Source organism: Toxorhynchites rutilus, chromosome 1, assembly GCF_029784135.1.
Source record: "Toxorhynchites rutilus septentrionalis strain SRP chromosome 1, ASM2978413v1, whole genome shotgun sequence".
In the NCBI taxonomy this organism is placed as follows: Eukaryota; Metazoa; Arthropoda; class Insecta; order Diptera; family Culicidae; genus Toxorhynchites; species Toxorhynchites rutilus.
The window spans coordinates 150,923,723-150,940,904 of NC_073744.1; the positions used below are offsets into that span (position 1 = coordinate 150,923,723).

A 17,182-nucleotide genomic window follows, 5' to 3' on the forward strand; every position below is an offset into this window, starting at 1 on the left:
TCTTGTGTTTTTTCGCCGCGGAATGTAAAATTAATGCGTTAAAGAAAACCGTATTTTAACTAATTAAAGTGACTTTTAATTCGCGGTGCGTTTTCAAATGCGAAAAAATGCAGGTTTTGGGCAATTTTTCGAATGGTCTTTTCCCGAAAAATGGAGGATGGAAAAAATTGTAGAACATTTCGGTTTCTTTGCCGAAATTTGTATTATGTAGTAGTCCTACGTCAAAAATCTGAAATAATATTTAAATCTCTAGTCCAGGTTTGCAGCAAAAATAATATTTTTTACGATGAAATGTTTTTCGACGCTTGCACTGCTTAAATCAATTAGTTGGAATTGACATGTGGTTCGTTTTTGACAGTATGATTGCAAGTCACGGTGCCATGGCTCTAGTGACGTTTCAGCTCGCTTATTTACACCAGCGTTACATCACCCATGGATGGGTTAAAGTGTCCTGTACAGCCATTGATGTGTTCTTATCCTTGATAAAGTGGATAAGCTGCCACTTCATTCCATTTAGCCGAATCATACAAAACTTCCGACAGTTCAGCATGATATTTTTCGCACGAATATTAATTTTTTTTTTATTGTACTAGAAAATCTTATACAACATCAGGTCGCCAGTGTCGCTTAAACGATGAACCGTATAATTTTTTAAAACCGCCTAACTCACTTTGATATTGGTTTTTGTTTTTTGTTGCGTAGTGGCGAATGATGCAATGTCTCATGTCATACACACTCTAGCTGTTTGTTTGTAAACATATCCACACTAGCGTTGACAAAAACATATCATCTTCGACAGAAAAAATGCTTTTTCCTGTGCTGGAGGGTAAATGAACAAATAAAAGCACTTTTTACTAAAAGTTTTAAAATGTTTGTATGTATAGGAGCAGACCTCTCTTTCTCTCAGATTGAACGTCTGCTTGGGATTGTTCCCAAAAAAAAAAGCCAAACGATGCCAAGCAGGGATCGAACCAAGTCAGGTTAGAATGCAAAGTTGTTTTACACGACTACGCTATCCACATAACTACTGGTGCTGTTAGATGATTGCGTAAGAATATTACACCACATTTTGAAATGATGTTGGAAAGTGTTCTATAAGAGTAAAAAGGAGAGCATAAGCGTGAACCTATATCCATTTCGGTCTGGGCCGTGTATGTGGTAAAGTATGTGAATAGGTTTAATGAGTGCTTATTTGCAATGTGTCTCTTGTTTAACTCTCTTATATTGCTCTTATATTGCTATGGCATATAAATATATTATACAACTGCTGTACCAGTATGGGAAAGTTGCACATTTTCTGTTATTTTTAAGTTCATTCAATGTAATACATCAGGATGTGCTAAAAATTAATTTTGGGTGTACGTTTGTATTTTTTTAAAGTAAGCCTAACTTAACATGTCTTCGGCACAATTTATTCCCCAAGCATCATCCGACAGTCGCCTTAATTCAAACGATAACACAACTCCGTTCGAAATGCAAGATATCACGATCGAAACTGCACCCAGATAGTGGCACGTTCATCACGTTCGGCTTGACCGCATCTAAAGTGGACGATTTAATTATCCCGTAACGCCTTGACGAGACGATAAACTTTTCCACTACTGCCGACAAGTGCCGATGCAATTTTTAACCTATAATCATAAGATTTTACTGTGCGATTATCATCCACCACCCATCTTCGTCGTGAGGGTCATCTCGTGCTTCAAACTCTTAGTGTGTTTTTTTTTTATTTTTATTAATCCGATTATTTTTACAGGCTCAGTTACATAAGCTTAAAGGAGCCAAACTCTTAACTATATTTCAACTAGCATATATCAACATGTTGTTTCCTTAATTCTATGGTTAATGAAATAGGAAACCGATTACTCGCGGTCGACTCGAGTTTAGAAGGGTGACACATTTTCATTAGGAAAAGGATGGGATGTAAGGAGATGTGTGTTTACACTCGCACTCACATTCACATTCACATTCTCATTCACAATCTTAATGTGTTATCAGTGCAGTAATTTTCGCATACCAGCCTTGTTATGATAGTCATCGTGGGACCAATCTTGTTTCGAATTACTGCTCCCGCAACGGTTTGTTTATTGAAACAAAACCTTCGGGTTGACACTTGAATAGCGCGTGAGAGATAGACCGATATCGAACTCAATTGCCATTTGCGGCGATGAATTAGCCGATAGCCGGATAGCCGTGACGCCATGACTCAACAAAGTGTTTGTTGTTTATCGGTCTTATGAGCTACGTCAACGAATGCTCGGGTGACACCTTGGGTATCTCAGCGCCGAAGATGTCTTCCCGAGGAGTGGAAAACCGCACGTCAAAAATTGTCAACTTGGCGAAATTTGATCAGAACAAGTGCGCTCGATGGCGGCTTATGTCGCGGTGAACCGCAAATTAACACAAAATTTAGAAGTCGAGTTGTTTATGCATTCGATTGTTGTCGGGCAAATTGTTTGCGCGCTTGATTTGGATTTGTTAAGTGACCCGTTGTTCGGGGCTTGACAACAAGCGCGTTGGAAGTTGTGTATCAAAATAGGACACAACACATGGAAGTGCTAATTGGATCGGGTGTTATTTGTGCGCTGGATCAGTGAACTGAAATTTTCTAAATTGGCCATTTGATTATCGACTCTGTCAGAGAGTATGCCTGGTGGTGGTTTGATGACGAACATAGAATTATAGATGTCCATCCAAGGTACTATCGAATGCCGTCCCCACTGTCAATGCTCAGGAGGAATATCTGATTCAATGCAATTGCTAACATTTCTAATAATCCTGTTCTCTTTCTTCTCATTGTTTTTCAGACCATTCAAGGGGACACTAGTAGTGACAACGTTCGTTTGAGGACCGGTCTCTCTCCAAGCCGTTCACCATTTCCCACTTCAGCTAGCGATGGAGAAGCTGAGGGCGGCAAAAAAAGTCGCCCCGGATGGTGGCTGGGGATGGGTGGCCACCTTCGGAGTCAGCGTGGTGAACGTAAGTATGGCTGTGATTCTATCCGTTTTCCTATTTCTATTCTTCTGATTGAGAACTTGTTTCCACTGTGTTTAATTTCGTTTGTTTACTACACTCACTCAATTTGCTTGTGGCTCTATACACGCTTCACAATTTTCCTATTGTTTTTTTTTCTTTCGATTTTGTTTTTCCCCTTTCTTCACTTCGCTATCGCGCGCAGTTGGCCACGCGTTCTATTGAGCCTTCGTTTGGGTTGCTGTTCGGTGATCTGCTGAGCGATTTGCAAGTGGGAACTACGGGGGCCGCCATCATCATCAGCGCGCTGGATGTGATGATGAACTTCTCCGGGCTGTTCGTTGGACCGCTGCTGAAGGAGTTCTCCTACCGGAAGGTGGCTATCGCTGGCGCACTGCTTTGCTGGATAGGGCTCGCGCTTACCTCACCCGCCACCAGCATGACCCACATCCTGGTTACTTACAGCGTGATCAACGGTAGGTGTGCTTTTTAAGATAGTTGCCAGTTTTTATCTTATCTTTCTATGAATGAATTCCTGTGATTATGAAATTATAGTTTCGAGATGTAGAGATTAGCATGTCTGGAACTTTTGTTAAATTCAACAGTACTATCAAATAACGATCTCTTAGGGAGAGATTATTTTACAAAGAATACAGCAGAGTGTGGTTTCGATTCAGGTTTCTCTCATTCAGACGCAGGGACATAGAGAAACTGAGGGTGAAACAAACATTTTAAGAGGATCTTCAATTGTATCGTTGGAAATTTATGTTTTCAAATAGTATTCAAGTTTATTGCTATTCCATGTATTGCTTTCCAAATTCGTCAAACGTTTCCCAAAAAAGTGTTTCCGACAAGATCAAACATTGGGATTAAGTCGGACAGGTAATGAAATTCATATATTAGGCTGTCAAAAAAGTCCTGCGGTATTTCCGCGAGGTGTCGTTGTAAGCGCGTAGTTCTAGTTGTATTCATTGTATCGAGTCATACTATAGCTTGTTGGAAAGGTATTTTTGCGCGCTATAATATAGTCCTTGACAGTGTTTTGTTTGGTTAAGTCGTGAGTTATAGTGTCGCAAATATGGAGCAAAATAAAGAGAAAATCCGACATATTTTACAGTACTACTATGACAAAGGCAAAAATGCATCTCAAGCTGCCAATAAAATTTGTGCAGTTTATGGACCCGATACAGTTTCCATTTCCACCGCACAACGATGGTTTCAACGTTTTCGTTCTGGTGTAGAGGTCGTCGAAGATGCGCCACGCCCCGGAAGGCCTGTCGTCGAAAATTGCGACAAAATCGCTGAATTAGCCGAGAAAGACCGGCATAGTAGCAGCCGTAGCATCGGCCAAGAGCTGGGGATAAGTCATCAAACCGTTATTAACCATTTGAAGAAGCTTGGATTCACAAAGAAGCTCGATGTACAGGTGCCACACACGTTGACGCAAAAAACATCTTTGACCGTATCGACGCATGTGAATCGCTGCTGAATCGCAACAAAATCGACCCGTTTCTGAAGCGGATGGTGACTGGCGATGAAAAGTGGGTCACTTACGACAACGTGAAGCGCAAACGGTCGTGGTCGAAGCTCGCTGAAGCGGATCAGACGGTGGCCAAGCCCTCATTAACGGCCAGGAAGGTTCTGCTGTGTGTTTGGTGGGATTGTCAAGGAATAATCTATAATGAGCTGCTTCCCTAAGGCCAAACGCTCAATTCGGACCTGTACTGCCAACAACTGGACCGCTTGAAGGTAGCACTCATGAAGAAGTGGCCATCTTTGATAAACAGAGGCCGCATTGTCTTCCATCAGGACAACGGCAGGCCACACACTTCTTTGGTGACGCGCCAGAAGCTCCGGGAGCTCGGATGGGAGGTTCTTTTGCATCCGCCGTATAGTCCGGACCTTTCACCAAGTGACTACCACCTGTTTTTGTCCATGGCGAACGAGCTAGGTAGTCAGAAGTTAGCCACAAAAGAGGCCTGTGAAAAATGGCTATCCGAGTTTTTTTGCCAATAAGGAAGCGAGCTTCTATAACAGGGGTATTATGAAGTTGGCATCTCGTTGGGAACAAGTCATCGAACAAAACGGCGCATATTTGACTTAAAACAGATGATTTCAACTAATTTTATGAACAAATGTAAATTCAAAAAAAATACCGCAGGACTTTTTTGACAGCCTAATATTAATAACCTGTCCGTTTCACCTTCACTATACGATCGTTTTATCCGCATCACTACAACTCACTGTTCTACTTTTCGGTCTGTTTTAATTTCAGTAAAAAAATGGAAAACACTTTTTGTGGAACATTTGAAACTGTTTGGGAAACATTTGACCGAATAATTCGTAAAACAGTACATCGAACTGCAAGAAGCTGCATTAAAATTTTGGGAAAATATGAGTTTCCAAATATATAGCTTGATCAGTATAGATCCGGAATCACAAAACCATTTGTATCTCGGGGTACAAAACATGTATTTATATCAAAATGCAGATAATTGCTTGTTATTTTTACATTTAGGAAACATAAATCTGTTACAGTTTTGATAAATTTTCGTGCCTTTCGGATACCCTCCATCAATGTTTGAACTCTCTGTTGGTCAACCTCAACGGTAATTTTATTCCATGATCTCTTCATGTCAGCAGCATTCCAAGTCACTCCAGCACTGTTTCTTCTTCTTTCTTTGTTTTTAAGAGGCTTTAAACTTTGCAGTTCATTCGCCTCTAGGAACTGTTTCAAAATTTCAGCTTCACAATTGTCCAATATTTGTTCGATTGGGCGGAATTGTTAGTTATTGGGAGGATTTAGGTCATTTTCAACGTAATCGACCCCATTGTCAAGGTACCACTGGAGCAACTCTCGACTGTAGTGACAGTTTGCCAAATCTAGTTAAAACTTCACCGGATCTTTGTGAATCTTAACAAACGGAAGGAGACGTTTCTGCAGATACTCTCCCCTACATATTTTCGAGAACATTTTCTTGTTTGTGAAGGGAACCTTGGTTTTCTGCACACAGCTGCAAATTCCTTGCCAAAAAAACTTCCTTGTAAATTTATCAGCGTAAACTGAAATTTGTTGAAGACGTTCCCTCTGGCAGTGGTCTTGTAGAATTTCAGACCTGGATGCTCCAGCCCGTATCGTTCGTACACCGTCAAAACCTTGTACAATTTTTTCTTCAGGCTGTTAGATTTTATTTCAGTGTCCTGTTTGTTTGCTTGTAGGCACGGACATTAAGATAGTTTCGATTTAGCCACTTTCAGCGATTTCGCGATTTCAGTATCAGACCACGCCAGATTTAGTGTGAATGCCCCAAAATCAATTTCTTCTCTCGGCTTCCATGCTGCAAAACATTTTCAAAACAAAACGGATCAACGTAAAGTTTTCCAAATAATTTGCTATCAAAAGATTTCTAATACGCCTACTGCGACCTCTGCTATAGAATGAAAAGTGATTCTGGATTCTAACTGAATCAAACCTTATAACCAAAGTTCTTCTCAAAATATCCGTATTACCATTACTTGAATTATTCACAATTTTCCACAAACGAATTCTTCTGTTTCGTTCGTTTCTAACATCATTTCGGTGGTGACTTACTTACCAAAATACAACCACCATTGAATCAACTTTTAAAATTATACCACTCGAAAGACATAATAGTGCAAAGCTGTGGAAAAGCATGGTTTTGGAGATCAATTCACGGATCCAATACGCGAAATTGTTCGTACGCCAAACCTTTTCTCCAATAAATCAATTGTAACGCGTATTTTTAATACTCAAATCAAATCAAAAGATTAAAATTTCAAATCAAAAAATAGTTCAAATTAAAAAGTCGTTTTAATATAAAGAATGGCCACGAAAAAATCTTCCTCTTTCTCGTTCCCGTCTCCTCCAGCCTCTCTTCTTCGATTTGCCGTTCAAAATCGATCAGCATTCCTCAATTGTCCTTAGCTCTGATGTATTGGTCGGGTTTCATTGGCTTCTGTTATTTTTGTTTCGTCCATGATGACACCTTGGTGTTCCAATAAAAAACGAGCCAAGAGTGAAGAAAACGATGGCAGCTGATTTTAAAACTGATTCGAAAGAAGTTGTAAGATCAGTTCCTGTCGTTTTCCTGATTCTTTCAGGTTTTTTTTTTGTCGGTGATCAGACGTTCTCCAAAAGATTTCCAAGATATCAACTGACACGAAGTTGACATTATGATGTAAGGAAATGAACTCAATCTGACAACGAATGCCTCCTCTATACACAAAATTCAGTGAAATTTTGAAAATCTTTTCTCATAAAATAAATGTTTTTTGTGTTCGGAATTTCCAGATTTTTTGGAGTCTAATTTGAAGATCAATTCATGGAGGGCCTGCTCCTGAGATGAAAAAAATCGCATTAATTTGTTCTAGTCAGTGTGGACTTGCAACTATTTAACTACGAAGATGCTCTAAAAATATTCGCATATCGGGAATCGAACCCGGGCCTTCCGGGAGAGAGCTGGATATCCTAACCACTAGACAATATGGGACTTGTCAAAATTTGCCTCGAAAGAAGAGCAATCTGGCAATCAGGCTGAGATTCAACAGTTTTCCATATAGTTCGAGTGGGATATTTAGTAGGATCATCTCATTGGAAGACTATCCTTTCGGTTTCTGATGGCCCTAATGTATCTGAACTGAAATTTTTTAATATTTTTTCATTACAGTAAAACAAAAAAAAAGTAAAACAGTAAAAATAAAAAGTTCTTGTGCGGTTTTTTTTTGTGCGAATTTTTTTTGTACGTTGTTTGTGCGTTTTTTTTGTGCATTTTTTTTGTGCGGCATATGAAAAGAAGCATATTTGACGAAGTTATCGTCCATTTAGTTTTTTTTCTATGGTTTATATGCATTTCAGTGCGAAAAAAGCATATTTGCGTCTCAATTATCCACTTCTGAAATCATTCCCTTCCTCCCATAAAATTCTCTAAGTTGTTTTAAGTGTTTGCATGACATGATTTCTAACAGCAACACGTTTCGACATGTAACTAAAAGCACAAAACAGCCAGGCGCAACCGAAAAGGCAAACTGTCCCGTCGCAAAGCAGGGGAACAAAAGGGAATTGAACGGTGAACGGCGTGGATTTGAGTTATTTTCTAGGGGAAACTTTTTTTATGCGGTCCCTATCTACCGCACAAAAAAAAAAGGGTTGCCTGTACTCATTTTTGCAAATAAACAAAACAGGTTTACGTTTAACTGTCATATAAACGTGCGTCAATTTTGTTTTAGAAAATAGCATTTTCTTTTATATTCATCTTTCTCGTCTGATGTGATGCGTAATGTTTTAAGTATAGTCTATTCAGCTCAAACACTATTTATATTCGAGCTCTTCTAGTTAGCAACATTGAATAAATGTTGAAAATTAATCAATCACAACGATTCATGTATTGACCATCCACCCCACAGGCATCGGTGTCGGCTTGGCGACGTCAGCCGCCTTCGTAGCACTCAATCACTACTTTTCGCGAAAGCGCGGCCAAGCGGTTGGCCTCTCGATGGCCGGAACGGCTCTCGGGATGCTCATAATGCCCCAGTTGGTGCGTTTTCTGTTGGAAACGTACGACTTCCGGGGAGCTGTCCTCTTACTCAGTGGACTGGCGTTGCACGCAGCCGTTGGTGCGACCCTCCTGCAACCCATCAAGTGGCACCTGAAGGAGGAAGAGGTGGACATCGAAATGGTGGAGGTTGGTGGACCCCAGATGGGAATCATACTGGAGCAGGAGGATGATGGGGACAACGATAGCCTGCCGGAGATTAAAACACTGCTGTTTCCTCGAAGGGATCGTAAACTGTCCGAAAATGCTCCCTCACCACAACCGAACGGATTGCCCACCGGGCGGCCAGTTTTTCCGCGGATTACCTCCAGCGCGAGTATACAGTACGGGCCAGGAGGAATGGGGATGAGAACGAGGCCATCCTTTCCCAGAATCACATCCACCGCCAGTATGGGACTGGCGCTGAGGAAGAGACGCGAGTCGGTGGTTTCACAGTTGTCGACCATGGATTTCACCGGCAGTGGGAGTTGTATGCATATTCACGTCGATGTAAGTGTGTTGAAAATTGGAAAGCTTGTAGAGCTTGCCTGTTTCACAGCTAGAGGTCGCTGTGAGCTTGAAAGTTCCGATAACCAGCTTTTACAATCTTTTCTTTTCTTTCCAGACGGGTGATGCCGACGCAGAGGAAGTCGATTATCAGATTATACGACGAGTGAACACTCACGTGGGTGTTTCAACGATGAATTCATTTGCACGCGTGCCGCGTGTACCAAAACGAATCGAAACGGTGAAATCGGAGCTCGGTTTGGAGATGATTAAACCGAAGGTTAGCTTCCTGCATCGGTTTACCGCTCTGATGGACGTTGGACTGTTGAAGGATATGATATATCTGAATATCCTATTCGGGCTGTCCATCTTCTATGTGGCCGAAATGAACTTTAAAATGGTTACTCCATTTTTTCTGTCAAGTTTGGGATTCAACAAACGTGAGGTTGCGTTTTTCCTGTCCGTTTCGGCGCTGACCGATATTGCGGCTCGTATTATTATACCACCGATAGGAGATAAACTAAAAATCAGGAAGCGGTTCATCTTTATGACATCGCTGGTGTTCGTGGCGATTACAAGATCAAGTGAGTTATCCTGTCGAGTACTGCCTTTTGTCATTGAGTATAACTCTTATTTTCCAGTTGTCGCCGAGCAAACAGGTTACACGGAACTGATGGTGTGGCTGTCCATCACGGGCTTCTTCCGTGGGGTCGCACTGGCCAACTTCACGTTGTGCGTCTCGGAGTACTCATCGCTGGAGAAACTGCCGGCCGCTTTCGGGTGGCACATGGTGGGGAAGGGTGTGTTCGTGATCGCGTTTGGACCACTAATTGGGGCGATCCGGGACTGGACCGACAGTTTCCCGATATGTATCCACACGCAGTCGGTTTGTATTTTTCTGTGTGTCTTCGCCTGGTTGATTGAGTTCCTTGTGAAACGTCTGCAGACTAAGAAAGTGGTCGAAGCGAATCCGAGCGTTGCGGCGTAGAGACTTGTTCGGGTTGAACGACCAAAAGTAGGGTCATTTTTTAGAAGTATTTTCACAGTATGTGACAAGGAGTCGATCGTTTTAGCGATTCTTGCTAACTTGTGTAAGGTGACGAAAAGAGTGGATAAGTAGTAACAAATTCTTGTAGGTAGTAAATCTGGTCGTGTAAGCATGAGACTGCGATATCTATATTTTAAACGAATGAATCGACAATAAGTATTGACGCATGAGTGTGAGTTCATCTGAAGTACTTATACTCTAAGATTTTAGACGATTACGCGAGTATTTACAGTATTAGTGAAGCTAGAGTCCAACGCAACGCGATTTCAACCGGGTAGTGAACAGTTAGATGCCACGAACATGTCATTTGTTTGTAAGCATCCATTAAATGTGAGAGTGATTATCTTTAATGGCATAACGTAGCAATGCTGACACTAACGACTCGTAACGAAGTTCAATTCAAGAGATTCATTCGTAATCTCGAAAGTTCTTGTACGAAAACAGTTCGTACCATTATAAGACAATACTTGATAGGTGAATAAACTTGCCGTGATCTAGATGATCAATTCACATTCTTATTGTAAAGTGATGACAGCTTCGGTAAAAGCTTTTTTTTAATGTTCAATATTTTATACATAGTTTTGGACTTATCTTGATGGAAAAAGAGATTGGATTTGAATGAATGCTTGAACTACAAAACGAGCATCAAATAATTCATTATTATGTGATTTGCGCTTCTTTAGATGATCGGTTACGACCTATTGTTTAGATTTCTTTGATCTCAACATTGTTCGAGTTTCTGTCTGTTCGGAAGGAGATTCAGATTGAAAAAAAAATATAGGAGGTTGTGTCCAGGACACGACCACTTTTTTTCAACTAGCAATAGTCGCACCTCGGATGTACCTCATTGGTTACGATATCGCCACTGCGCAAAGCTACGACCACTTTGTTAAGGTAGAACTACGCTGTTATTTTGTTCAAGTCGATGTTAATAACTTCGGATATTATTTTACACGCACACACTTATCTGCGCTTTGCGCTTTTCTCAACAGAAGCCCTTTCTATTAATACTTCCGGTCTCGATTAGCTTAGCTGTCATCCTTGGTGGAGCTACTGTCATGCGAAACCAAATGACACACCAAATTCATGAACAATTATTTTCTTGGTGAGCCGATGATAGCTTAGTTTGATGATTCCCCACACAATTGTGTAGTTCAGAACCTTTATGGAATGGCGTCAGTTTGATGTAACGATTGCAATGTCAGAGTCATCAGCGGGTGAGTAATTTGGTCGCGTCCACAACTCAATCCGTAACGAAGACATGTGATGACGCAAAACGCAAAGGAAGAACAAGCGATGGTTATTGCTTCGTATCTAGAACGGTACGGAAAATTAGCCTCATTGAGATCCAATATTTATGTTCTAGACAAATATTCCGCTTCGTTCTTCTTGTTCTTCTTTTCTTTGTTCACGGTGACTGTAAATCATTCCCCTTCGTTGATCGCCGATAAATTGCTCGATATTGACGGCATGGGTAGGGAAGCTCACAAATGAGCAGAACGAAATGTATGGAAAAATGGAAATGCTTCTAGTTTTCATCAATTTAAACCATTTACACACCAGGGATTGAAATATGTAGCATAAGAAACTAATCTTAGGGAATTTCCGATTCATTTGGTGTGTAAATCGTTTAAATCCGATCGCGGCAAAAATAGTTATTAACGTTAACTTTATTTCATAAAAACGTGACCTGTTTTCTGATTTGGCACCCTTAAGGAAAGACGTAGTTCTACGTTAAAACAAAAATCTTTTTAGTTATTGGTAAACAGTTTCGTTCACTCATAATTCATTTATTTGCCACTTATCGTATATTTCAAGGGAATAATTTTAAGGACTATCTTATTCTAGAGTCTCAATCCTATCTTTAAATGGATTTTACGTTATACATGAAAAAAATTAGCAAATTTTACCAATCTTCTTGCGTTCATCTTAACACCTGGTGACAACAACATTTAACAACATTTAACAACATTTGTGCAACGTCAATCATAGTATGTTATGAGTGTTCAAACAAAATTTGACAGCCCTATAAGTGAACTGCGGAAGTTATGGCAAAAACAGTAGAAGAACTGCGCTCCATGGCTTTTGCGTACTGGGAGTTCCATCCCATTGCGAAAATAGTGCACATTGTCATGTATTTTGAGTCTCGTCGGATACCCCGATCCGGTATATTTAATATTCTTACACTCCTTGAAAAGAATGACATCATTGAAGGAAGACTGGTCCTGGCCGTCTGGATGGCAACGACTGGCAGGGAACCAGCTACTTTGCGTTACCCACCAAGAAGGTAAGTTCCGACGTGAAGTACATCTCCCACACCAGGTTCCCAAAGAAGGTGCTTCTGTGGTTAATCATCAGCGAAAGGGAAAGTCAAAGCCGCTCTTCTTCTGTTCGGGAGACGCGGTGAACGGGAAAATTTTCGGCAGTTGCCTTCTTCATCCAAAAATATTATCCGGGCGAGCTGTTTTGATCGGACCTGGCCTCTGTCCATTACGTGATGAAGTCGCTGGAGGAGATGGGCAGCTGGAAGATAGATGTTGTTTCGAAGTTCGCTAACCCTCTGAACGGCCCCCAGCTGTGTCCCATCGAGAATTTCTGGGCAAACCTGAATTTTCAAGTTGTTCCCCTTGCTTGGACGCCATTTTGAGAACTGAGTAAACGTCAAAATCAAAATAAAGGATCCATTGCATATGCATACCCCAACAAAATGAGAGGTGTTCAGGAGCTTCAAATGCACATTAGAAATAAATACGTCAAATTTAAGCTAATCGACTTGGGAATTCTTTCCAGTGGACGGATCGAAATGCAACGCATTTTCGACCTTTGCATGTTATGAGGTAATTGTTGTTAAAAGCATATGTACGCGCGGTTTCAAATTACAAAAAAATACGATTTATTAATGGCTAATTCAGGATGTTTTAGCATTAGTTTTAGTATTATTTTTTTCACTGCCAACAATGTCGATCGAATGTAAATCAATAAGTGCTAGATAGTCATGGTAACTGGAGTATGATCTATGCTCACATTGTATTAATATGAGTAAGCTTGAGCTTGGGTAGACTGTACACTTCGTAGTTGCTCTCCGTGATTGACCTGAATCAAACGAAATTGCACAAAGATCAAACTAGATGGCGCTTGGGAGTGGCCAAAAGGGTGGCAATGGATATGTATGGAAAAAATTTCATCATCGAATTTCAAAAACCGACCATGTCCATTTTGTTTCTTGGCCCAAAAAAACGACCTGTGCAAAGTTTCAGCTCAATCGGACATGATTTAGGGGTGCCTCGAAGCACTCAAAGTTTTGATTTTTCGATCCTCGAAAATCTTCCAAGGGGGGAGTAAAGGAAATTTGTAGAATCTTGTTTTTTTTCGATGCTAAATGACTTTAAAATGCATGAAACGTCGAGATCTGGTGCCATATGGAAAAAAACAGGAAGTGGGTTATATCTATGATATAACCGCAATGGTGACGTAGGACTATAGTTGATTTAGTGATCATTTGTTTGAAGTTGAATCTGAATCCATTTTGTATGAATGAATAACTGAATATTTGGGGGACTTCGAATACGAGAGCGTTACGTTGGAGGTACAAGGTTTTATGCATCTAATATTGGACACGAAATAATAATCTTCAGAAGCTTTCCTGCTAATTACACTTGATTGAAAAATCACAGAACTAAATGTATTTGGTCGCAGTGTTATCTGGTTAGAAAACATTAAAATAAACTCTTTAGCTTGCATGTTATTTTCAATGCCAAGGGGAACTGGCGGATTATTTTGCAGCAGCGTTAATTGCACTTGATTGAAAAATCACAAAACCAATTGTATTTGGTCGCAGTATTATATGGATAGAAAACGTTAAAATACACTCTTTCGCTTGAATGTAATTTGCAATTCCAAGGGGAACTGGCATATTATTTTGCAGCAACGATCACTTCTTTCTAGATTCTTCTCGATAACCATCAGAGTTGCGCGCGTGTATGTGTGTATGGCGGTTGCTTCGATGTCTCAAGCGGAACCAATTTTCGATGCTGGTATTCTCTCGGTCGTCTTCTCTTTCTGATGGATCGGCTTTTCTGCGCTCCGTCACAGTCCCAAACAAACGCATTTAGATCAGGTCAGGCGATATAATAAATCCCTTGATCCCTCGCCGTCCAGCTCATCCAGCCCGTTCAGTTCGTTCAGTTCGGTCAGCTCGTTCAGTAACGATGTTGTCTTGTCGATGTCCTCACGAAAAATGAATGCGATCACCACCAGAATATCGCTTAAGTATGCTTTCTGTCCGTGATTGAATCGAAAGAAGGTGTGGTTTACGATGGCAATTTGGAAGGCAAACTAGAGACGAATGAACTCTTAGTTTGAAACTTTCGGCGACTGAGCAATTATTGATTGAAAATTCTATGATTTTCGCGATGCGAAACATTTTCCATTGCGCGCGCAAACTGTATTCGATACGAAAATATCCTACCGAGGGGGGAGAATAATCTTCAGAAGCTTTCCTGCTAATTAATTACATTTGATTGATTAATCACAAAACCAATTGTATTCGATCGCAGGAGTACTATGTGGATAGAAAACATTAAAATAAACTCTTTCGCATGAATGCATTTTTCAATGCCCAGGGAATTGGCAGATTATTTTCAGCAACGATTAGATTTTTCCAGATTTTCCTTGATACTCGAAGCCCACCAGTGGTTAATGTTAACTCAATAACCACCTGTTAATAGCACTTAATTGAACAATATTTGGTCGCAGTGTTACATGGATAGAAAACATTAAAATGAACTCTTTCGCATGAATGTATTTTTCAGTTCCCAGGGGAACTAGCAGATTATTTTTCAGCAACGATTGAGTCTTTCCGGAATTTTCTTGATGCTGAATGGCATCCAAACGAAGAGTTCCGCGCGCGTTTGTGTGTGTGGCGGCTGCTCCGATCTCTTCCTGGGGAACCGTTTGTGGCATCACTCTCCTCCTGATAGATTCCCTTCTGGCCTAAGGTGCACAGGCTCTTGGTGACACCGTTCATCCGCGCTTTCATGGTATACGAAGAGCTTCACCACAACAGCGACAACATGCCCCAATCGCTGTTCAATTATAACTGAGTGGATTTCCGAGCGGCGCTCGCTTATATACCGATTGGTGATTTCAACAGCCTGTTTTGAAAGCAATTTTAAGACTATTGAAACAAGTTTTTGGATCAAAAAGTAACAAATATATAACGCGTAGACATTTTATCTTTCGAATGAAGTGTTTATCATAGAAATGAAAGACGTAGTCCTACGTCAAAAATTTTTTTGGCCGAAAATTGACCTTTTGGGAAGGTATGGAAAAAAATTATCGAATTTAATAAACCGACCATGTATTTTTTTTTCTCTATTATAGTGACTTTCAACACATTTCGGCTGGTTCGTCACTTTGACTTCCATTTTTGGAAGAATGTCGGGAGTGAGAATTGAACTTGTGATCTCTGCGTGAGAGCAATTGATGTTACCACCACTCCAAATTGCCTCCAACCGACCATGTGCATTTTGTGTATTGGCCCAAAAAATGACCTGTGCAAAATTTCAGCTCAATCGGACGTGATTTAGGGGTTCCCCAAGGCACTCAAAGTTTTGTTTTTTTGACCACCCAGGCTATGTCCCAGAAAGTCGATTTTCGGCCAAAAATTATCGCCTTTATCAAGAAGTACAAGGGAAAGAGGATGTGATCTTTTGGTCTGAACTGGCAACAAGCAATTCTTTTGCCTACAATTCGGGCGTTAGCTCACAATGTTAGTCGATGCGTATTATGAACTATTCTTCATTTGCCGAGAATAGGCAACTATCAGTTGCTCAATGGAAATATGATCTTAGAATGATCTTGGAGATGATCTTAGAGGGTTTTACTCTATTCTCAACAAAGATTTGGTGAGAGCCTGACTCAAAAGGTTAAACGTTGATAGAGATTTTATAAGATTGATGTTTAGGTTGTTGTCCAATCAATTCGTGCTCAATTCCATTTTTTATCGTGTCGCTCTTGCTACTAACAATGTATGTTATTTGAGGGCCAGGGTATCATGAGCATGTTTGGTAATGTGCAAAAATGCAATTAAAGAATTTAACTGGTGCTTATTTGAATTTGAGTTTTGAAAGGATATACTCACACAAAACAGATCATGATAGCTTAAGTAGTCGCGATCTTATTATTATGTTACCCATATATATGTTTCTTAGAAATAATTATGTTTTTATTTTGCCCGCTTCAAACCATTGAATCCATTTGTCTGTTCTCCATTCCCTTCCCTATAAATAAGCAGAGCTTAGCACCAGATGAGATCAATTTTCTACAGCAACTACACGAACTTCCCAGGCGATTACACCCAAAGTTAATTTTTAGCCCATGTTCGGGCATCCCGATTTGTTACATTAAATGAGCTGAAAGATAACATAAAATGTTCCACTCCCCAATACATGTATATCATTTGTATAATATATATGCTAGAGCCAATATGAGGGAGCGAAACAGGAGACACATTTAAATGAAAGCATATTAAAGCTTTTCGTATAGTTTGCCAAATACACGGCCCAGACAGAGAAAGATATATTCTCGTTCATGTTCTTCTTTATCGTCTTAGAAAACACCTTCCAACTTCATTTTATGATGAGGTGTAACATTGTCACGCTCCTTTATAATAGCACTATATGGATAGCGTGGTCGTGTAAAGTAACTTTGCATTCCAGCCGGCCTTGGTTCGATCTCGATCCCCATTGACGTCGTATGGACTTTTTTTTGCACAATCCCGAATGAAAAGAGAAAAGAAAACAGAAAGAGATGTCTGCTCGCATACATACAAACCATTTTTAAGCTTTTCAAATAGCTCATTATTTGCGCATTTGACTCTCAGGCACAGGAAATGGCATCTTTTCTGCCAAAGATGTAATGTTTACTGCCAACGCTAGTTTGGGTGTAATTAGTACTTAGTACCATAGGATAATTAATATAAATCACCTGGCTATAAAGTTATTACAACCCTCTGCAAACAAAGTTCCGGACATCATGGCAACGTTGGACAAAATAATATTCTTATTCATAATATATTTAGTTGTAGAGTTGTAGTTGTAGA

The 17,182-nt window shown here is 40.2% G+C and overlaps 1 protein-coding gene and 1 pseudogene across 5 annotated transcripts in view; one reads left to right on the forward strand and one right to left on the reverse strand.

The window, feature by feature from the left end:
* LOC129777635 (uncharacterized) overlaps window positions 1-10,579 on the forward strand; it is a 61,024-nt gene extending 50,445 nt beyond the window's left edge. For 3 of the 5 annotated variants that reach the window (XM_055784024.1, XM_055784033.1, XM_055784016.1), the window contains exons 2-6: window positions 2,808-2,979; window positions 3,179-3,449; window positions 8,398-9,035; window positions 9,151-9,616; window positions 9,674-10,579. In XM_055784024.1, coding sequence (XP_055639999.1) covers window positions 2,896-2,979; window positions 3,179-3,449; window positions 8,398-9,035; window positions 9,151-9,616; window positions 9,674-10,020 — 1,806 coding nt within the window. In that variant the 5' untranslated portion in view covers window positions 2,808-2,895 and the 3' untranslated portion in view covers window positions 10,021-10,579. Of the gene's footprint in view, window positions 1-2,569; window positions 2,699-2,807; window positions 2,980-3,178; window positions 3,450-8,397; window positions 9,036-9,150; window positions 9,617-9,673 lie in introns of those variants that run through there. The other 2 variants (XM_055784043.1, XM_055784052.1) reach the window with 2 other exon arrangements.
* Window positions 10,580-10,838: 259 nt separating this feature from the next.
* On the reverse strand, window positions 10,839-10,957 carry LOC129763698 (U4 spliceosomal RNA; annotated as a pseudogene).
* Between the last annotated feature and the right edge of the window lie 6,225 nt (window positions 10,958-17,182).